This window comes from Camellia sinensis, chromosome 5 (genome assembly GCF_055761805.1).
Source record: "Camellia sinensis isolate YWXY chromosome 5, ASM5576180v1, whole genome shotgun sequence".
Taxonomy (NCBI): domain Eukaryota; kingdom Viridiplantae; phylum Streptophyta; class Magnoliopsida; order Ericales; family Theaceae; genus Camellia; species Camellia sinensis.
In genome coordinates, this window is record NC_138965.1 from 186,647,349 (window position 1) to 186,671,394 (window position 24,046).

Sequence of the window (24,046 nt, forward strand, 5' to 3'; positions counted from 1 at the left end):
CCATTCTTGCGCTCAAGCAAAGATCGCAGAACAAATTGCTATAAATATGTGTTTCAGTCAGATTTTAGGGTTACAACTTCCAAATCTTCTTCTTGGATATTAGGGTTTATATCTAGGGCTATTTTGCTTGGTTTCTTTGATGTTTATTTGAATTCATAGTTTAAGAAGTATACATCAAATGATTGTTTCTTTATTCTATACAATAGAGAATGTTCTTCTTTGGTAGATTCTAGGGAATTCGGGCCTAGAACTTTGGTAGATTTCAAAGTGGCTCATCGTTGTGATTTGACATCGGTGTTGTGGATTCAACGTTGGAAAAGACAATTTCAAGGTGAAGACGAGGCTGGAAGAGACACATAGGGGTCTGTTCGATTCAAGTATGGATTTGCTAGGTAATTGAGAGTACACTTGTGTAATTCCTTTATGTCTTCTTATTGCATTGTTTTGTAGATTTTGCCCATGGTTTTTTTATCACAATTGTAGGCGCTCCAATTGTGATTTTTTCACGTTAAAATCGTTGTGTCGATTTGTCTTGATTGTTTGATTAGAATTGATATTTACTTCTTAAAATTGATATATAATCACAAATCAACATCTAGAAAATTTCTAAATTTTTCAATGTATTAGTAGCCTTTTAAAGTAACTGTTTACAAAATTTGTACTGCTAACCTTAATTAAAAGCCGACTCTTTTACTTATTACAAAAAAAAAAGGTATAAAAATAAAGAAGTGACACGACTCAAATAAACAAAACAAACAAATAAACTAATGGAAAATGTTTGGGACTCTTTTTGAGAATGACCCCAACACCACCAAAGTGATTTTGACCCTCTATGTAAACCCCACACATACATGAGTGGGTCGTAAATCATGAGTAATCCAGATTTGTGGGGGTCTTGCAGGGATGAGGGTCTCAATCATTGCCCTAAACTAATTTTTTTGACACTTCTCAAAAGAAACTTAAGTAATCATATGTTTTTATTTAAAATGTGACCCAAAAAAATGTACAAAAATATCTGAGCTATATAGGCTTGTGATTTTTATTTTGTTTTTGGATAATTTTGGAAACATATTTGTAAGTCTGATCTTAGGTCGGGAATGAGAAACTATTTCAAGTATAGAAAAATTAATGTATGATTTAAATTCATTAATAGGCATAGTCCACATTCATAATGAACTTAAATCATGCATTAATTTTCTATATTTTTTTTTCCTAGGCATAATATTGCTAGTCATCAACATTCAAATTGTTTAACAATCACGAGTTGTTCGAAATACAGAAAAAACAATTTTCCAAACAACATTAAAGTTTGAAATTCATCTTCTATGCATAAGATTAGTTGTTAAATAAACAAATATTTGTTTACAATCCGATATAACACACTGATTTCTCATTCCAAATTTTAAACACTCAATGTGACATGAGTTTAGTAAAATAAGTTTATTTGTATAGCATTTCCATTCCATAAATGTTAACAAAATTCTTACTGAAAATATAATTATTATATGATAGATCTGTGTAGCTGTGCTTATTAGTATTAATCACACATAAATTGTAATGGATAGATTAAAGATCCTGCAAAAAATAAAAACAAAATGAAAAGAATTACAAGAGAAGAAAATGGAAAGCCTTATGAACATCTTTAGCATTTAATGCTACTGGATATGGACACAAAATCAACCAAAGAACCAACCACAAAACATGTATAATCGGAACCCATCATAAATATTTGATTTTTGGTTTTGTGGTTGATTAAATGTCCTTAGTATTTTTGTTCTATGGAAGGTATTCAATATAAATGAAGAGAGTAAGTCCAATGAAAAGTGACCATTTCTAAAATTTTGCCTATTTATTTGGGATGGCCCTTCTCACTTGATGAACTTCAAAGGCCTCATCATTACATTGTCTTCATGATCCAATATCTGCATTTATGCAAAATTTAAAACAAAAGAGCAATTAGTAAAACAGAGTACTAGCTATTAATAAACATAACCAATACATAAAACTTTACTTCTTTTTTTTTTTTTTTTTGGTAAATTACATTCACTTCCCTTAAAGTTTGAAAATAATACAGCTAATTCTACACTTTTGACATAATTACACTGGCATACTTTTTAGTGACGAAAACTAATGCAGATGGTTAGTAGACATTGAATAAACAAATTACCTTTTTTTTGGCATGTTCTTCAAATACATTACATTAACACGTAATATCAAGAAAATAATATGAAATGGCAAAAAATACACATTTTGCCAAGTATTTTTAAAATCTATTTTTGAAGACATCTTTAGATTAACTGAAAAACAGCTATGAGCCAACTTTAATGTTTTTTCATTTATAAATTTTTCAACAAACAAAAGCAAGTTTCAGAGATGATACCAAACAAGCCTTAACAGCCCATAACTCTCTCGTTTTTAAGCGGGATAGGAATGAAAACAAGTCGAACAAAACAAAGGCTTTGGAATTTGGGGGTGTGGTTTTGGAATTTAGCTGACATGAGAGGGCTCATTAATTACTATTTACTATTTAGGCAGGCAATACGACAGATTCGAGAAGCTTTTTGTATTCACCCGTGATAAGATTGCAGGTATTTTTTCGCAATTTTTTAAGTATAATTATCAATCAGTTAAACTTATTTCAAACGGAGATGAGATGAGATGAGATGAGATGAGCTGAGTACTTACGTGGCAATGGTAGACATAACCAGGCTCTGCAGTTGCATCGAACACGTATGATGCATTTGAATGTATGTAAGAAAACCTCACTAGGATCTTGGTGACAAATCCAGGAGTCATCTTGTACACGTTCTTCCACCCTTTCTCATGGGCAAGCACTTCCGTCCTGTTGCCACGTGCGTACTTGCTTATTTGGCACTTGATCGCATCGTTCATCTTCACCATACAATTTCGAAACTCATCAATGCCTACCAATTCCGTCTGATCTAACACCGCAAATAGACCCAAATGGATGTGCAAAGGGTGATTGTCCCCCGTTAGATTGATCACGTTCCAAACCTCTGTGGTCCCTACTTTTGGCATCTCAGTCACCGGTTGTTCGTATGATTTCGCATTTAGATACAAATGTGTAGGCTCATCAATGTTGCTTGTGTACTCAAACATAGCGATATATCGTGTTACCGAAGCACTGGATAAATTAGGGTATGGATATTTGATCAGCTTATTGGGTACGTACCGCGTATCAATCTCACGTTCATTTTTTATGATGAACTTCATAACTTTGTCATTGAATTTGTTGACCGGGTCACCTGATGGGTATGGATATACTGCGTCATTGGAGAGGATAACTGAACCAAACTTTGATTTTGAAAAGTCAACAATCACGTCAGCAATCTCAGATGGGGCTAGAAGGATCTCTTTGAGTGTCACTGGCCGTTCAACGTAGACTGAATCAGATGCCACGTGGATAAATCTTAGACCATTGGTGAAGAAGAACTTAAAAAATCGAGCATTACTTGCATTGATGATCCGAAATCGATACTTTCTCCGCCGTACGATCATGCGAGGCCAAGCTTTGCCATTTACAATAATAGCATCACCAAAATACTCAGGCTGCCATTGAGGATGTATGGTGGGATTATTTCCAGTAGAGTTCATGAATAATGAACCATCGGTACGAAAGCTACGATCAAAGACAATCAACGGACGATCAAATTCATCACCAAATGGGAGGCCAAGTGGGTCTTCAATCGCAGGGTGGCGGATGATGTAGGCCCCAATCAAGCCGGCTAGAAGGTTGACTCTGGTCAACCCCATTGCATGATCATGGTACCATAGATTTCCTGGTTGTTGATGGTTGTAGTAGTGATATGTTTTCTTCGTCCAAGTGGGTCCTTTTTCTTCAAATCGGGCGGTGAACCATGACTGTGCATGTCCATCACTCTCTGGCTCACCGATGCTACCGTGGAGGTGAACCACCGTAGGAATGCCCTTCTTGGTGGTTGGGATGGCAGTTGGGATAGTTGGGTCCCAAGGAAGTATGTGCTTTGAAGGAAGGTGATTTTGCCACGTCACGTAAGTGTCGATCCCATGGAGGGCCTCAATCGTTGGACCAGGGACCGTTGCGGTGTGCTTGCTTGTACCGTAGGCAAACACGCGGGTTGGAGGAAGATCCCTATGAAATTTCTGCAAATTAGCAAAAGAACAAATCACAACCGTCAAAACAAGTGACTTCATTCAGGAAAGAGTAGTGTTTTGAACACACTTCAATGTATCTATGCCAAAAGAATAAATGGTTTGATATAATAGTCCATTGATTTTATAAAATTCTCAACTTTTTCTCAACTACTAAAGTAGGCCTCGTTTGGCAAGAGGCTATTTTAGCCAATTAGTCAAAAAGTTACTAAATTAGCCAAAAAGCCAATAACCCATACTAAAAAGTCAAAGATTCTCTTTTCTCTCAAATTAGCCTGTTCCCAAACGAGGCCGTAGTAAAACAAAAAGCAAAAATAAAAAGTATTGATGGCCCGCAATATATATGCTTTAGTAGTTGATGATAATTAAGAAAATATAAAATAAAAAAGAGAAAATTATGTGTTTGATAAATTGTCATAGTTTAACAATTCTTGATAGATAATAAGATTTTAAAGTGAATTTGAAGAAGATAAGCTATACCTTAATAGATTAAACAATCCTAAAGTGAAGAAGTAGATAACAATTACATTCTTTTTTACGAGACAGGCCAGCATGTGGTATTCATTCCATTTTTCCTCTCACAATTACACAGTGGATGGTATAAAAAAGTAAACAAAAAAATTGAAAAAAGATTTTAAAAAAAATTATTCAAACAAAGTTTTATTCTATTTATTAATTGATACCGTTCATATAGTCTCTAAAACTTTAACACTGAAGTGGTGGGTTATATAATTTAAATTAATAACTATCAATTTAGAGTACCGCCTAAACTCAATCATGAAACAGTAAATAATTTCACGAAAATAGGTTGGTTTGGATTCACATTCACAGTTAAACAGTGGACAACTGGTTGGTTTTTAGTGATTTTTTTAAAAAAAATTCAAAAAAAATTACATTTTTTTGTTCTGACTAGACAGAATGTAAAAGTTTCAAAAAAAACTTGAAAAAAAAAATCCAGAAAGGACCCAAAAAAAAAAAAAAAAAACAGCCAAAAGCAGTTACTTTTGGAAAAAAAAAAAAAAAAAACACACTTTGGAGACAAAAAAAAAAAATTGAATGTCGGTCGAACTCAACTACTTTCTCAAGGGTAAAAAAACCCAACTGATTGGGATGACTCCAAACAATTCAATCCGGGTATGGCACCAACACACTATATGCAAGTTCATCAATTTGAATAGGAACTCATTATTGGTAAGAGCATCTCCAATGCACTAGGCATATAATACTTGTGAGTTAAAATGCCTAGTGTGATTCACTTTTTTCAATTCCAATGCGCTAGGCATATGATTAGGCATTTTGGCTCAACTCATATTCAGAGCATCTCCAACCCACTAGGCATATGATGCTTGTTAGTCAAAATGCCTAATATGACTCACTTTTTTCAACTCCAATGCACTAGGCATATGCTTAGGCATTTTGGCTCAGCTCACATTCACTAGCTACATGTAGCTAGCCTTCAAGGCTAGGCAAAATGTATTTAATCATTAAGATTATTTCCCTCCATCTTTGTTGCTGACGTGGCATTCTGTAAAGTTAATAGTATTTGGATGAGTAGCTAAAATAAAGAGCATGGTTGGGGTAGAAACATGAAATTGTTGACAGGCAAAATAAAATGTATACTTTATAGTAATATTTAGATAGGTAAAATGCCTACCACCATTGGAGATGCTCTCACTAGCTACATGTAGCTAGCCTTCAACGCTAGGCAAAATGTATTCAATCATTAGGATCATTTCCCTCCATCTTTATTGTTGACGTGGCATTCTATAAAATTAATAGTATTTGGATAAATAGCTAAAATAAAGAGTATGATTGGAGTAAAAACATAAAACAGTTGATAGGCAAAATAAAATATATACTTTATAGTAATATTTAGATAGGTAAAATGCCTACTACCGTTGGAGATGCTCTAAAACAGGCAGTTCCTCAAATTTTGGACAATGTTCTATTCTGTTCTGTGCAATTTCTGATGAACTAAAAATTGATAATTTAAAAGGAAATAGTAAATCCATGAAAATTAAAAATAAAAATAATTACAAAATTATGAAAATATAAGTAAGTCTATAATCTGGTGCATGCAAAGATTATGATTTTAAACACAACTCCCGATTGTACCGGAGTAGTAGCTTGTTTGGTTTTACTTTTTAGGATTCACTTTTCATATATTTAAATTTTTTGTTTTTCATATATTTTTGTTTTTACTGAATTTTTTAATATTTTAATTAATTTTTTTAATTTTTAAATACACCTAATATAAATACACTTAAAAAGTATAATATTTGTGAAAAAAATCTTTAAAAATTCACTAAATATCAAAAATACAAAAATTCAGTACATTTTCATATTTTTGTGTATTTATTAATTTTTTTAAAATATTTATTTTACAAATATTTTACTTTTTAGATATATCCAAGTAAGATACATTTTAAAAAAAATAAAAAATAGTGTAAAATTTTAGAAATTTTCATTAAAAATAAAAAATACGAAAAACAAAAAATTTAATTTAAATTGAAACCAAACACAGTCTGAATTTGCAATTAATATCTATACTTTTCATTGATTCGTAATTTTCTCCAATTTAAAATGCAGAAATTAAAAGTATTTCCAATTTTTTAAAAATATTTTTGTCACATAAATTATAAATTATAAACACAAATATACCAAATATTTTGACACATACTTCCAAACAAAATAGGATAAATTGTAAAGACAACCCTTGAGATTTACTTAAATTATAAAAAAAACTCTTATAGTTTTAGAAATTACATTATGTCCCATAAGTTTTCTAATTTCATAACAAATAAATCCTTTTATTAATAAATTATCAAGTTAATTAATAGTTTTTAATAATGTTAAAATTTTATTTCAATTAATAATTCAGATAATTTTATTATTGTATAAGTGAACAGTTAAAAATTTCACTTTTTCAATTAATTTTGTTAAATAAAAAATTTATAATAGGAAGGTATTTATAATTTTTCCAACCATAAGAAACAATTTATATTTTAAATATGTCTCAAGAATATATTTGTAATTTATCCAATAAAATAACCACTAAACCCAAATTATACAGTGGCCATGCCCTAAGCTCACCTAACATCAGCAGGGGCGCTCATCTAAAGTCTCGCCTAATAAAAGATCTATTTTTTTAATTTATTGTGTGTATATCACATAAAAATAAAAATAGAAGCAATACTAAAAAATTGAGCCAAAAAAACAGGGGTAAAAGTTGACTAAATGAATTGTCATTAATTGTATTCAATACGCAAAAAAGATATTATCCTATTATTATATCTCTCATTAATCATCATTATGATTTCCCTCCTCTCCCTCTCTGCCAAAACAATAACGAAAAAAAAAACGCGAAAGTAAATAAACTTCTAAACAAAAAAACACTATTATATCTCTATAATGAGTAATGTTAGGTATCATGAAAAAATTTTCACCGTTAGATTATACATACAAAAAAATATCACACACTAATTAAAAGATAAAAAATTTAACATTTTATGATATTTTTTTCATAATCCCTGATATTATTGCTCTCCAATTAAAGAACAAGTCACCGACTCTTGCAACATATAATTAATTGATAAGGGTTTGGATGTGCAGAGTGCATATTATATGTATTTATTTAAGTTTTTATAAATATACATAAATTATTTCATAAAATTATGTAAATTTTTACAAATATACGTAAGTTGTAATCTCTCAAATTTTTATGAGTTAACTTATGTATATTTGTGAAAATTTACGCAATTTTATGAAGTAACTTATGTATAATTACGAGAACTTATGAAAGTATATATGTACTTACACACTCAAGAATTGCCTTAATTATAATTAGTATAACCAGCATAATACCCGCGAATTTTATAAAATAAAAGATCAAAATAAAAATAAATTATGATATGAATTTTTTAATTACAAAGTTTTTTTTAGTAAAGCATAAATATAAAAATAAATTACAACATAAGTTTTTTGCCTAATGCTAAAGATTATGAAAAAAAAAATATCATGAAATACTTTATAAAAATTATCTACTATTGAATTACAAATACAATCAAACAATACACGCTATGAAAAGATGAAAAAATTTCATAAAATATTTCATAATCCTTCATTACTCTAGTTTTTTTAGTAAAACATAAATATAAAAATCTAATTACTAGTTTTGCAAAAAGAAAAAAAACTAAAATTTAAATAATTACAGAGTAGAATTGTAATTTGGAACCTACTTTTCTAGGTCCAATATTATTGGGATAAAAATTTTTCTTTAAATTCAAATGAACAAACATTTTTTACAACGTAGATATTTATGATATATGAGATGAGGTGTATAAAAAAAATAAAAATAAATAAGAAGTGAATATTAATCCCCAAAAGTATCTAAAACAGAGAAACAGAGAGAGATGGGGGGATTATGTTCGGCTTACCCATTTCTTCTGGAACATTCCAATCTTGAGTGACTTAGAAATGGGGACACCATTGACAAGGTTGTAAGCAGGTAACTTGGGCATATCAGGAAGATCATCAACAAACATTTCCAACTGTTGTGGACTTACTAACTTGTCTTCTTCTCCCCATATTAAAACTCCCATCAAAGCCACACAAATCAGATTATACAGAATGATCCTCTTCATTTCAACCACCTTTTGATATAAGTACAGAGAGAGAGAGAGAGAGAGAGAGAGAGAGAGATGAGTAAAATGGAGAACTGGGTTGGGTTCTAATTCACATGTGGAGGGAGAGACAGTATGAGTGAGAGAGGAGACAGAGAGGACCTCTGTAAGAGCTGGGTCTGATACTAATAATTCACGAGAGAGAGAGGGAGAGGGAGAGGGAGAGTTGATGTGTGTCTGTGTGATGGGTGGTGTTGATGTTAGCTTTAGGGAATCCCATTCGGCACACATGTCTGTAGGTCATGAATCGTCACTTTACCAGTAATGTTAGATTCTCAAATAATCTATCAAATATTTTATTAAATTTCTCACATCGATATTTTTGTAAGTTTATGTGAGTTTTTGTAAGTTTATGTAAGTCTCACACCTATGTGAAAGACTTAATAAAACATTTATTAATTATTTAGGATTCATAACATTTTCTTCACTTTATTATGTACTTTTTTTTAAGAGTAATGTTAGGGACCAAAAGTTTTATTAAATGTAGACGCGAAACCCACACAAAGTTAGTCTCATGTGAATCTCATATTCATGTGAAATATTTGATAGAATTTTTGATAAAATTTTTAGAATTTCTAATTTTTATTTTTTTAAATGTATATGTTATGTGTTTTTGTAATAAATATAATTTAATTATTTTTTAATATTCATAATTTAAAAATAAAATTATGTTTTTTATGATAATATTGTAAATATTTATGTTAATGTTAAATGTGATTTAAAAATATTTTGGTCAAAAAATATATAATATTGTCACAAAGTGTAACATTATTCAAAAAAAAATTATTATTTATTTCTTACTAACAAAATATTATTTTGACCCTAGAGGCATTTATTAGGATATTGTTTAGACTCTAGAGGCATTTATTAGAAAATTGTTCTGACTCTAGGCTTATAAAAATTCTTATATTCCCATCAACTCCCACTAAATGATTCTATTGTCACTAATTATATAAATGGATATAATTAAAAATAAAAATAGATAAAATAGATTGGAAAATTCAAAAATTGTAGATGGAGTAAATTCGAATATACTTTTGATAGGAAGATACTAATTTAGAAATACAAAATCAGTTTGGATAGAAAGACATTAATTTGAAATAATTTAAATAAAATTTAAAAATATATATAAAAAAAAAAAGTGATGTGATTCAAATAAGTTAGGAGATGCCTAACAACCTACAATTTAGAGATACAAAATTAGTTTGCAAAGTAATCAACAATGAAGAAACATTCAAAATTATTTGAAATTGAATGGTTTAAAAATATATATATATATATATATATATATATAGTATTTAAAAATGTGAATATTCATAATTTTGGAAGCTTAAAGTTGTAAGTATGAATAGTATTAAACCCTATTACATTCAATTAAAAATATGAGCATTCACATGTTTTAAATTAAAATTAAATATCTAATAAAAAGTATGAACATGAACATTCTTTTTTTATTTAAAAAATTATGAACTTTCATACTTTTCATTCATTTGGACTCCTAACTTTCAAATAGATGTGTATTTTGAAAGTTATAAAATTTTGAAATTTTAAAACATTAAAAAAAATATCATAATAGCATATTGACTAAACAAGGGTAAAATTATCATGTTTTAAGAGTTATTGGATCATAAATATTTTTATAGAATCCAAAACACACAGTTGTCAAAAAAAAAAAAATTCATTATTTCTCTCTTAACTATGTTTCAATATTACACAATATTTATTGTAAATATACAAAATATATAAATAAAAAATGGTTGGATTTCTCTCATATTGAGATTTCAATATGAGAGAACTGGAGGGGCTTATCGGGCCTACCACAAGTCAAGTTTCAATGATCCGAACCATTTATTTTGTAGAGCCTTCAATGTATAATATCCATGAAAAAATTTAGATCAATCTGATAATTGTTACATTTTTATTTTATATCATTTGTCTCTAAAAAAATAAATGATATATTTCAAAAATATATTTGTAATCTATTTTTCAGTGACAAATACAATAAAATAAAAAAAGTTACAAACATTGGATCAAACTAATTTTTTTATGAATATTATATTGAGAGTTTTATAAAATAAATGATTTGGATCATTAAAATGGGATTCATGGTGGGCTCTATAGTCTCATCAAGTTCTTTCATACTGAGATCTCAATATAAAACTCAACTCATAAAAAAATACATAATAAATTGCATATGTTACGTTAGATTGTCCTGTTTGGAAACTTGAGATTTGAGTCTGAAAGTTAAAAATTTACCATAAATTATTGTATTATTCTCTTTATTTTTATATGTCTGTTTGTAAAATTTTAAATAATAATTAAAGTAACCATTCTTTGGAGTGAAAATGAAAGGATGATTTGATTTGTATGTATTTCAATGGCTAGGTTTCTATGTCTTCCCCACAAAAAGTTATAAAAAACAAAATAATAATAATAATTATAAGGGGCTGTTGAATTCCAAAGGGGCTGCTGCAAACGCTTGCTTTCATCCGTAAGACATTTTCTTGTCTCTTTCTTCTCGGATATTTTGATCTGTAGTACGGTCAATTAACTACACCAAAAATGCTTAAGAGCATATTAAAAGTAGTACTCTAAAGAAAATTTTATTTATGTGACAGTAAATTTCATTCATAAATAATTGGATGTATTTTTTTTTTTTTTTGTTCTATGTCATACCATTAATAAAAAAAACTTATAAGCATAATAAATATAAATTATTTAGTTATTGTTCTGAAAGGTTATTAAATTATTTAGACCATTTTAAATTTCATAAGTTGTAAATGCATTTATGAAGTATGAATATTTTAAAACTTATGAAATGCTAAAGTTTTAAATAAGTATTACCATATAAGCATGTTAATAAAAAAATAAGGCTAAAGTTATCATGTAAAAATATTTAATTGCAGCTTGACTTAAAATGTAGAGAGTAGAAGGTTAACCATTACAATTGAAAGTAAAGAAAGGAAAGTGAGATAAGATAAAATACATAAATGCCAATTGTAATTAACTTTATTATTTCATAAAAGAATATAATGATGTAATGTGAGAATAGGCCTTTAGGTCAATGTGAAATTATACGAACTTTGCAATGGAATATCACTTTCCTTTTATTTAGGTCAAGTTTGGTAAGTTAAAAAAAAAGTTAAAAAGTCAAAAAATTATTCAAAAAGTTAAAAAATTATCACAATTTACTAAAAATAAAAAATTATGGCTGTATAACTTTCAATCCTAATTTTTTCCTACACACTAATTTATACAATTTTTTAATACATATTTTTCCATAAAAAGTCAAAAAATTTACCCGGACATTCATATTTTTTTTTTTCAATTTTTTAATCTAAAAAAATAAAAAATACACTTATTTAAGACATCCTAAAAAACCAACCTTTCCTCTTATTTTCATTTACTAAAGTAACACTTTCGTACAAATTAGGTTTAGATATAGACTTGCCAGCAAATTGAGTTGAATAATTTAGTAGAAAATCACGTGCTTGACCAAGAAATCTATGCAAAATACTAATAATGATAAATAAATAAATAAAAAAGAAAATCAATGCTTGTGTGGTGGATCTTTAATTTGCTTAGTCTTCACTCTATCCTTATCTCTCCTGGTCTAGCATTATACATCACTGCTAGTGATGACCACATGTTGTCAAAATTGTAGTGTGAACTCGTGTATTAATGTTAGCAAGTGATTGTTAAACAAAACTAAACTTAGGGGCTCAATTATTACTACTTATATGTGGGTTTCTCTCTTTTTATAATTATTTGAGACCTTTTCTTGTTATGTAATTGTTGAGCTTGGCAATTATTTTTTTTAGTTGTTTATTTTTTATTTTTTTTATAACAATAATAAAAATTGATGCATTAAATAATTGATAAAAAAAAGTTACTTGTTTGTTAGTGAATGCTTAGTTTTTTTTTAGCCGAAAGTAAATAAGTTTTTACTTTTTGAGTTATTTAGACAAAAGCCATTCTTTTAGAGTTTGTCATGCTTACAAAATGTTATAGACAATATATGTAACATTTTTTTTTAGAAAAAAGAATTAAAATTGATAAAATAATATTTAAGATTGACTATACATGTCACAAGAAAATATTTAAACAGATTAGTCATCATGTAAATTGAAAATAATATGGTGGTAAAATTTGAATATAAAGTTTAACTAGTAATTTTGTATTTCCAAAGGTTAGAAAAATAAATTGTAAATAAAATTTTAATCTCACTTAATTTTTTTTGTCTTACATCTTAAATAAACTTGAGTCATCTCTAACTTAAGTAATATATTGTTAATTTTTAATTGATTGTTCAGGTTGATATAAGGCCAATAAAAGCAATAGACATGCCTATGAATATATAATCAATACTGCACCAATCAAATGACATTTTCCCTTGCAAATTCACAGAAAATTTCAAATAAAACAATCATCTATGCTTGAGTGGAGGAGAGGATGTTAATATACATATACAAACAAAATTTCGAAATTCAGCTATGTTTGTTATTAATTAGGGGATTTGGCGAAGTATTCTTTCAAGGAGGTTTGTCATTTGGTATTGAGAATTGGAGTCATAGATTTTACCATACGCAGACAAAACTGCATGACACAACGAAGTCAAAACCACTCCAAAATTCTACTCACTGACTAGTTATTAGTGTTGACATGAAACTACAGTATATAAGAATTTTAGAAATTAAATTTTTTAGTTTTTAAAAGTAAAATTTTTATTGTAAAATATATTTAGGAATTAATTTTTATCGTCGTAAAGATAATCGCTAAAAGATCATCTTAAAAAAGTTAAAAATAAGACTTTTAGTGACAAAATTTTAAAAATATCACTAATAAATAGACTTTTAGGGATAATAATTTCATCTCAAAATGGTTTATTTTTTTTAGACAAAAATTTGATCCCAAAAAGATAATAATTTATCACTAATATCCAATTTTTGTTGCTAAAAATATAATGACGACACTTTTCGTATCAAAAATATTTAGTCCTTAAAAAATAATTTTGTCCTTAAATTTTAGTCTCTAAAATTTTAATTTTTTATAATGTGAACAATTATATATATATATATATATATATTTTGAGAGACTTACAGTTCAATATAATAGATCAAAATTAATTACATAAATATGGGGTGTAATTCTTTCTGCGCAAGAAATTCACAAAAAGAGTTGCACATTTCCCCCACCCTTCTTTATTTTTATTTTTTAATCTTTCATCATATTGGTTTTTGTTTAGTGTAATTTATTGAGTTCCTTATAATAATAAAAAATTAATAAATTTATGTCAGAATATTTAGTATAATTTTTATTGATAATATAAATGATTTAATTTGAAGAAAAAAAATTAATTATTTAGAAACAAAAGTAATGAGGGAAACCACACATGTAGCCTATGGTTTATAAAATGAAGTTCCTTATATATAAGGTATTTTAATATTTTATCTTAAGTCTTTAAATGTACAAATGGTGTACTTTAGTTTTTAAATAGGAGGAATCACTCAATACACAGAAAAAAGAAAACTACATCACAAAATGACTTGAGTTTGAGCTTCACCCCCACAAAGTTGGAGTTGCACCTCATCATAAGATGAGTTGATCCCATCATGTTTGTGTAAAGTGATTTCTCATTTTAAATAAGAGAATATTTTGTGTTAATTTTTAAATGTTAGGAAGTTAAACTACATATGCAGAAAAGAGCAAGGATCCTCTAAAGTAATTTTTTCCTAAAGTTTCCTAGAGTGCTACATTGTGTGGTTGAGATTTACTGACAAGTCACATCAATTTTTCTGATGTGACTTGCCAGTAAATCTCAACCACACAATGTAGCACTCTAGGAAACTTTAGGAAAATTTCACTCTAGAGGATCCTTAGTGTGCAGAAAATACCTGAAAGTCAAATGAAATTTGTCATAAATTTTAAGAATACTTTGAAAAAAATATATTAAAATCATATAGTTATAATTATTAGATTAATTTAATTTTTGTATATAAATAATCTATACAAAAAATGAAGGGAAAATTGTAAAAAAATGGTATCAACTCAAAATAATTGCAATGTCATGGAAGTACAAACAATTCATATATTGGATTGTACAGCTGAATTTTATATTTTGACCTCTTTATAATTATTTTGAGTTTATATCATTTTATTATAATTGTCCAAAAATAAATGGACTAAATTATGAATATGGAACATAATGGGCCCACAATAATGGACTGGACTGGTCCAACTTTTTTGAGGAAGCCGAAGATGAGCCCTGAATTTGTACAGCTTTTTGATTTTGAACAGACCTTACTTTATACAACTTGTTTGTTGTTTCCTAGAAATACTACTTGTTTGGTTGTGCCTTGGTCGTATTACTATCACCACAAAATAGGAGAATCAATAATTTTTTGGAAAATGGTATAAAATTATTTATAAATATAAGAGAATATTATCAACTTAGACAAACACTATAGATATAAGCAAGTTTTATAATGGGTAAGAAATAAATAATGAGCCCCAAAAAGGTTAGAAATAATTAGTCTTGATTTTTGCAAGGATTGACATATTTATCTCTTCGTTGAGAATGTATAGGAGTGACCAATCAAGTTTAGGAACTTTTTTGACTATTTTAGTTACAAAAGATAAAATAAGTTATTTTAACCACATCAAACAAAACATCACATCCAACCCATAATCATTACACTCTTCTCTTACAAAAAAAAAATCAAAAAAGTCAAAAGTCAAAAAGTTCTTCCCAAACTAAGTTTTTTAGCCCAGACTAAAATAGTCAAAAAATTCAAAAAGCCAACCTACTTCCCAAACGATACCTAAGCTGACTAAATACAAGTATTTCAATAATATATATACACTCCGTTTATTTGGGGGAAAAATATTTTTTGAAAATATTATTTGTACTTTCTAACATTTGATACAGCAAAAAATGAAAATCAATTGATAACAAATTTATTTGGACAGAAAATGTTTTTCAATTTTAAAAGGTGAAAAATGATTTTTGACCTAAAGTCTATTAATATCACCACACTATGACCGCCACTATCACCCACCATCACCACCGTCAACTGTTACCATCATTGTCGTCATTACCATCGACACTATGCCACCATGTTCATCTCTACCTTCATCCTGCCACCACTACCATCAAAAAATATCTTGAATTTTTCTTTTATAAAAAATATTTTCTGTCGAAATAAAAAGTGCAATAATGAATTCATTTAATATCTTAGGAGTATACTAATTTCGCATTTAGTCCTTAAATATTACTATTTGTTTTTAGATGGATACTTATCCTTGTATCTTATAAAAATTATATTAGGAATTACACGTAGTCTACAATTTTTGTAGAGTATCAAATGAGCCGTGCAAAGAGTGTCTATAAGAAACCCGAAAAACCAAACCTATCTTTATTGGTTGCTTCGGTTTTACTAATAAGAATGATGTTATATGTATTAATTAATGTATTAATTAGTTTATTAATTGATAATGTAATATAATTTTAGAAATTTTGTATATTTATAATTTGTATAATAAGTTTGCAATAATAATGGTATAACATTAGACACACTAACATGTATATTAATTAGTATATGTAGTACCACCGTATTAATAATATGTACTAATTTTGAATCTAAAATTTGTCAACATAGCCTCCGTTTGGGAAGTGGGTTGGCTTTTTGGCTTTTTAGCTTTTTTGACTATATGAGCCTGGGCTCAAAAGCTTAGTTTAGGAAGGGCTTTTGGCTTTTTTGATTTTTTTGTGAGAGAAGAGTGTAATGATTATGGGGTTGGATGGGACGTTTTGTTTGTTGTGGTTCATGAGCCTATTCTGTCTTTTATGGCTCATTGAGCCAAAAAAAGCCCAATAAGCCCTTACCAAACCAACCCATAATCAATCGATTTGGTTCTCACATTATCTTTTGATGCCAATAGGCATTTATTTTGATTTGGGCCTAGTGTCATTTAAATCATTAACTTTTCAATTGTAAAATATTTGAATTTAAATTTTAAATCTTATTTTAAATAAGGACAATTAAAAATATTATTACTCAATTTTAAGGGTAAAGTCATTAATTTGATAAAATATAAACTAATTTGACAAAAATAAATATCAAAAAAATATTTTTGAATTTTCAAAAATTATTTCTACGTACTAAAGATAAAACTATGTAAAATTGATAAATCCTTTAGACATTTATTTACTTATTTATTTTACTAAATTAATTTTTATTATATGTTTGAATGATAATCATGTAATGGGTGATTGTTTTTATTTTTATTAAATTAGTTTTTATTTTTTTAAAAATTAAATGTAGCGACAATTTTGATATCATTATTAAACTAATCCATTAAATCAAAAAATTGAAAACTAAAAATATTTTATATATTAAATATTAAATATATCGATCACACATTAAAAGCCTAACAACCACCCATTACATGATCATCATTCAAACACATAATAAGAATTAATTTGGTAAAATAAATAAATAAATAAATGTCTAAAAGATTTATCGATTTTATATAATTTTAAAATTGGTGGGTAAAAATTATTTTTAAAAATTCAAAAGTATTTTTTTTGACATTTATTTTTGTCAAATTAATTTATATTTTATCAAATTAAAAACTTTATCCTTGAAATTGAGTAATGGTATTTTTAATTGTCCTTATTTGAAATAAGATTCAAAACTGAAAGGCAAATGTGTTACAATTAAAAAGTCTAGTACCAAATTTGTGGGATTAAATAATCCATCATATGTGGGATATGATGTCCCCGATAGATTGTTAATCCGTACCTTAATTTGTTAACCAAATATCAGATTAATAATTTTATTGGACTATTAGTCTAATCCTAAACACATGTGTGTCCAAACAAACATGATCTTAATGTAATTCACCCATTTATAAATATAAAATTATAAATCTCTAACATTTCTCCGGACAGTATAACCTGCTTAAAAGAGTATATATCTCTACAAGATTCAATAATCAGGGTATTTTGAATTTGTTTCATAACTTTCGGCCCTCGGAAAAGAGATGTGACAATAGGGTCAACCTTTATGAAAATGAAAATACCACTGATTCGAGGGCTCCTTAATGTAAGGGTAGTCCATTCATTTCATGCTTCATAGTTTTATAGGAAAAAGTTGTGGGTGTGTCTAAAAATGTTGCTGCACGGACTAGTTTCAATTGTATGATTTGGTTTGGTTTTTTGTTATGAAAATGGTTAAATTCTTATTTTTAGTAATTAAGAACAATTGATTATAGTTTGATTTCCAAATTAAAATTCAAAAAAACCAAATATCAAACTATTTCTTTTAAATAAGATTTTTTACACTTCTTATATTATTGAAAATAATATTTACATATTAATATGAAGAATTTGATGCATCTTTACATATTTTATAAAACTTAAGTAAGAGAATATTATAAAATTTTGAAGTGTATTTGAATTTTTTTAAATATTTTTATAGATAGAATTAAATTGTATCGAGCTTCATAGCATGAATATAGTGATAAGTTTTTTAATTTAGAATCACAAAATCAAACTTTAGTTCCAAATATTCTACAAGCTAATATATTTAATTTTTGTTCACCTTAAAATCGAATTAAAGCAGTCTATAAATATCTTAAAATATGTTCAATTAAGAACAAGCTCTCTCTTATCCAATACATAGTTATTTCATTTGTTGCTCTCCATTTAAGAGGTGTGAGCAAATGTTTTTCAATGTCACCAATCACTGACTCTATTGTTATTATTTGTAATTCCATTGAGGTGTGAGCATGTGTTTTTCAATGTCACTTATCATTGCATTTGATGGTGATTTTCATCTCCACATTTGAGTGCTATCCCCTTAAGAGGTCATAAAGTAGTAAGGCTTCGTTTGGAAACATGCTTTTTTTTAGTAATTTTTTAATTTTTTACTTAAAATATAATGTAAAAAAATTAATATATTTGGAATAAATTTTTAACTTTTTACAAAAAATATACAAAAAAATAAAGAAAAAATAAAAATTTTAACTTTTTAATATAAATTATTAATTTTTTAAATTTTTTAATAACTTTTTAACTAGATCCATCGCTTCTCAAATTAGGCCAAGTTTGGGAAGACTAAATAAGTGCACTTTTTGACTTTTTATGAAATATGGGTTGGATTTGGGTTGGGTTTGAAGTGATGTGTTAGAGAGGTGATGTGACTTAAATAAGATGATATGACTTAAATAGAATAGTGACTTTTTGACTTTTTGACTTTTTAAATTTTTTTGGGGATCCCAAACTTGGCCTAAGCGTAAGTTTACGTGTAAGCCTTTTCAGGAGAGCCTACTAGAACCAACCTTTTTGAATTGGTTGTGTATAGGGCCTAGCTTGCTGGGGTTGAGGATTTGTTCAAATCAAATCCAATTGTAAAGGAATTTATTTAAAATTGATTCAAGATTTTGTTTCGTTTACTTTTTAGAATTTTTTAAGATAATTTTTTTGTTTTTAATCATCTTTTTATATTTTAATCAATTTTTTAAAACTTTTTAAATGTACGTAAGATAAATATTTCTATATAAAAAAATAGTAGAATATGAAAAAAGTTTGCCAAAAAAAAAACACAAACAATTTTTTTTTTAAATGAGTTTTCTTCCGTTTTTAGCAAAAATTTTTTTTGTATATTTTATTTTATTTTTTTTACTTTTTAAAAACTTTTAGAAACATTAGATTGAATGCATCTATTTTTTTTAAAAAAAATGAAAAAAAAAAGTCATTAAAGACCCAAAAAAGATCATATCTAAATATAATTTTTAAAAATAAAACCAAACAGATTACAAGTTTTACGGCTTTTCTTTTGCTTTTGCTAGAAATTTGGGTTAGGCTTACATTGCCCAAACTCAAAAAAATAAATAAATTATATTGAGTTATCCTAAATTAATGTATTACACTTTTATAGAGAAAAAATATACATACATATAAAAATTACAAATACAGAGCATAATAAGAAATGAAAAAGGATTATCTCTGGCCTCATTTGTCCGTTGGACTAGATTGAATGTGATTATTAATGTAGTGAAATTAAATAAAGTGACTATTAGTGTGATAATATTAAGTTAAAGACGTAAGATATGTTGTGTTTGTTTGAGTAGTAATATGATAGTATTAGTTGGTTGGGATTAAATATATAAAATTATATAAAAAATCTCATTATATGGATGGCGATTTTGTTTTTTTGTAAGATGAGGAGTAAAAATAGTAATTTTGAATTTTTTTTTTTGTTACAGAAAAATCCTCCCTACTCTCCCGCAGGTCTAAGGTAACGCCCCTTGCAAAGATCACCAAGGTCTTGCAGAGATCACCAGGGTGTCCTATTAGCCGTTTCGAGCGAGGAGACTATAACCTGGGAACTTGCCCCGACCTCCCAAGACAAGCTCCGCTTAAGTCAGGATTTGCACAACGGGAGAGTATTGAACCCACACCAAGTGCTCATTAGACAACTTGAGGTCCAACCTTCTAACCAACTGTGCTTCGTCCAGGAGATTGGCCCAAGAGAAAGAAATTGAACCTGTGACCTTGGGGCTTAAAACTCAAGCCCGAACCACAATGCCACCGACCCTGGGTTATAATTTTGAATTTGAATACCACATCTCCCATGAGGTTGCTAGTTAGATGGACTCATGGTCATTTTTTCAAACAAACATATTTTTTTAGAACCCACAGGATTGGTAATTCAATGCTAGGAAGGATGATGGGAGATTTTATTTGTATCCAAAAATTTATTAAGTATTAATTTCTCATTACACTCTATTCAATTATTTAAATTACAATTTACTCTCAATACACTAAATGTTTTTTTTCCTAAGGTATCCTCCAAAGTACATCTAAATAATGAACAAATCCAAAATTTCAAAATACACCACTTTAGATATATATATATACTAGAGAGAGTTTGGGCGGGAAAAAAATGGATCTCAACCATAGATATTGAATAGGATTGATCTAGACCATTTAAATAAAATATATCTCACATACATTTTATACATTTTCAAAATCCCTCTTGCCTTATTATATAGATATATATTTTTTTTTTCTCCTTCTCTCAGTGCTAGAACCCTAAGAAGAGTTGGGACGAACAGCAAGACGAAATAGAAAATCCACCAAAGCCCTGAGCCCACCACCATATCTATATATATACACTTCATCATCCATTGATGCAAAGAATATGTATTCAAATCTAATCAATTTTCATCTCTCCATATTACTTTCATAGTCTCCATCAAACAACAACAACAAAAAAAAAGAAGAAAGGTGAGATCAAGAACTTGATTCAAGTATGGTTCTCAATCACAGGCTCTCTTTGTTCCTCAACCAAAACGGTTATTTCTTGGATGTCATAGGATGCAAAGCGAGATAATTTTTAAAAAATTTATCAACTTCAAAGTTCAGAATACAACCATCCAAAAGGACAAAAGTAAAAATATATATATATATATATAATAATGATGTTGATGAGGAAGAAAATGAATAGAAAATAATTAAAACTTGAGGAAAAAAATGAAGAGAATTGAATTTGGGTATAGCCCAAAGTAATGGACTCATATTGGTAAAGCCCAAAGTGTATTATTCTTCTAGGCCCAAAAAAAAATCATGCCTCATGAGTCATTGTTATTATTTTAAACTTATAATGGATCATCTCCAAAAAAAAAACATGTATAGGCCCCCTGCTTCCTAGCTTCTTCCAATTGAAAAAGAGCCTCTTTCTTTCAAACTATCAATGGATATGCATATAGTCTACTTCAATATATTCGTCACGAAATTTTACCTTTTAATACCTATAGCATGTCACGAAATTTTACCTTTTAATACCTATAGCATATTTACAGGAAACCTCACTGCACCTATATCGAGGCCTAAGCTCAAACTCCCGTGTGCTCTAAGTGTTAAAAAATATGTTTAAACTGACAAGAAATTATGGAGACTCGAGCCCCGGCTTTGAGTAAAGGATTTGAAGGTTTTACCACTAAACCAACCTCCTGTTGGTTAAAAAAAAAAAAACGTCTTTCAAAACTCAAGAAAAACCTCTTTAAAAATAATAGAAATGCTAAACACAATACTTAAAGGGTTGTTATCAATATTGAAAAATATATATAAAATATATATATGAAAATGTATAAAAAAATATAAATGTGTATTGAAATATATGAAAAGTGTATTAAGACTATAAATATTTTGATATTTCGTTCTCTTTATTGACATTTTTTTAATGTTGTCATTAGCATAACCTTAAAAGGAAGTTGAGTCAATCTAAAAAACTTTCCAAAACATGGTGTTATTAATGATATTGATGGTTTAAATTAATGAAGGTAGCATACGTGTACAACTCAAATAAGTAAAGAATAAAAATAAATAATAAAAAAATTAATATTATAACATATATGTGTCTAAATGATGAAAGTGTTGCTAATGAAATCTAAAATCTTAAGTTCATACCTTATACACCACCTCTTTGTATAAATTTTTTATTTTAAAATTAAAAAAAAAAATGTCACTTGACATGACGAGAAGGCTTGTATACCAAGTCCAGTCTTTACTTAAATCTGCTACATGACATGAGGAGAAGATTTAGATATCAAATTCAGCCTTCACTTAATAATAGTATAGAGGATAGATAGATATTAATGATAAATTCATTTTAAAGGGATTTTTTTTTCTTCTAATTTTACCCTTGTATATTTTCTATCAATTTTTACACATTACTTTCAATCACTGTGGGTGTTTGGAAAGTTGTTGTTTTAGTTGACTATTTTAGTTTTTGGCTATTTTTTAGTAGGTTAAAATTTTTGTGTTTGAGAAGATGATTGAATTTTTTTGTAGTTGGATGTGATGTTTATGAGAAAAAAAGTGAATTTAGTGTGTTTGAATTTAATTTTTTGAAAATTGAGTTTTTTATTTTTCGTATTTTTTTGTTTTTAGTGAATATTTTAAAAAATTTAAGTAATTTTTTATTTTTTTTAGATACACTTTACTTAAATATATCTAAAAAGTAAAATATTTGTAAAAAATTAATAAATATACAAAAATATGAAAAATGTATTGAATTTTTGTATTTTTTTATATTTTTGATATTTAGTGAATTTTTTAAATACTTTTTTCACAAATATTATACTTATGTTATGTGTGTCTGAAAAATTAGAAAAAAAAAAGTTTAAAATATTAAAAAAAATTCAATGAAAACAAAAAAGTAAAATTTGCTGAAATGTGAATTTTAGAAATCAAAACCAAACAGAGGAATTATATTTCAAATTGTTTTGTTTTTATAGGGAAAAAAGAAAAAACAGAGTTTAGGACAATTGTTTCAAAAGTTTCAGATTTAAACAATTGACCCGCGTACAAAAAAAAAAAAAAAAAAAAAAAACTAATTAATTTCTTTACAAGCAAACACCAATTTTCAAATATACCATTGAACTACTGATAAATATATATGTATATATATATTGAATTACAAATTCATAACAAAAAATGTTTGAAATCTCAAAAATTTTAACAAAATTTTTATCAAATGTCTTGGATGTAAGACCCACATAAAATTCATGGATTTTACACCTATATAAAACACTTAATAAAAATTTTAATAACATTACTCAATTCATAAGCTTCCATACTAGAGCCATTTCCTGCTTTGCCAGTTCAATAGTTTTTATTTATTTATTTATTTATTTTTGAATATATGCACACTCTGCTGTAGTGGTAATGTCGGTGACACCATTTTTAACAGCGTGCGCACGTGACACATGCATGCTCCGCTACTTTACATTTGTAACACACACACACACACACACACACACACACACACACACACACACAAACACAAATGTGTGTTTACAGTGAGTGTGTCTAGTCTATCCAACTGTTCCCACCGCTCTCTGCATCATGTTATCATGTTTCTCTGCACCTTTCCAGTAACCAATGTCACACCTTGTCTCTATTTCTAAAAAACATTAAACATAACTTTAAAGTTGACTCTTTGGTCCTCAAAATCATAAAAACCAAATAATATATTCATTCAGTTTGGCACAATTTTAGGCCCGTTTATTTGGGATATAAAAATAAAGTTAAATATCAAATAATGCACACATGCCCGTGCCTAAAGGCACGGTGTAAATAATATTAAGATTAAAATAAAGTTATAAAAATATATTTAACAGACTGTACTCTACAATTCCAA

At 27.8% G+C, this 24,046-nt stretch overlaps 1 protein-coding gene across 1 annotated transcript; it reads right to left on the reverse strand.

Annotated features, from left to right (window-relative positions):
* Positions 1 to 1,480: 1,480 nt before the first annotated feature.
* LOC114309827 (multicopper oxidase LPR1) lies at positions 1,481 to 9,118 on the reverse strand. The gene is made up of 3 exons (XM_028255650.2): positions 8,589 to 9,118; positions 2,686 to 4,143; positions 1,481 to 1,922 (listed from the first exon to the last, which is right to left on the reverse strand). The coding sequence occupies exons 1-3, from the start codon at positions 9,063 to 9,065 to the stop codon at positions 1,869 to 1,871; spliced, it is 1,989 nt and encodes a 662-aa protein (XP_028111451.2). The 5' UTR covers positions 9,066 to 9,118; the 3' UTR covers positions 1,481 to 1,868.
* Positions 9,119 to 24,046: the final 14,928 nt, after the last annotated feature.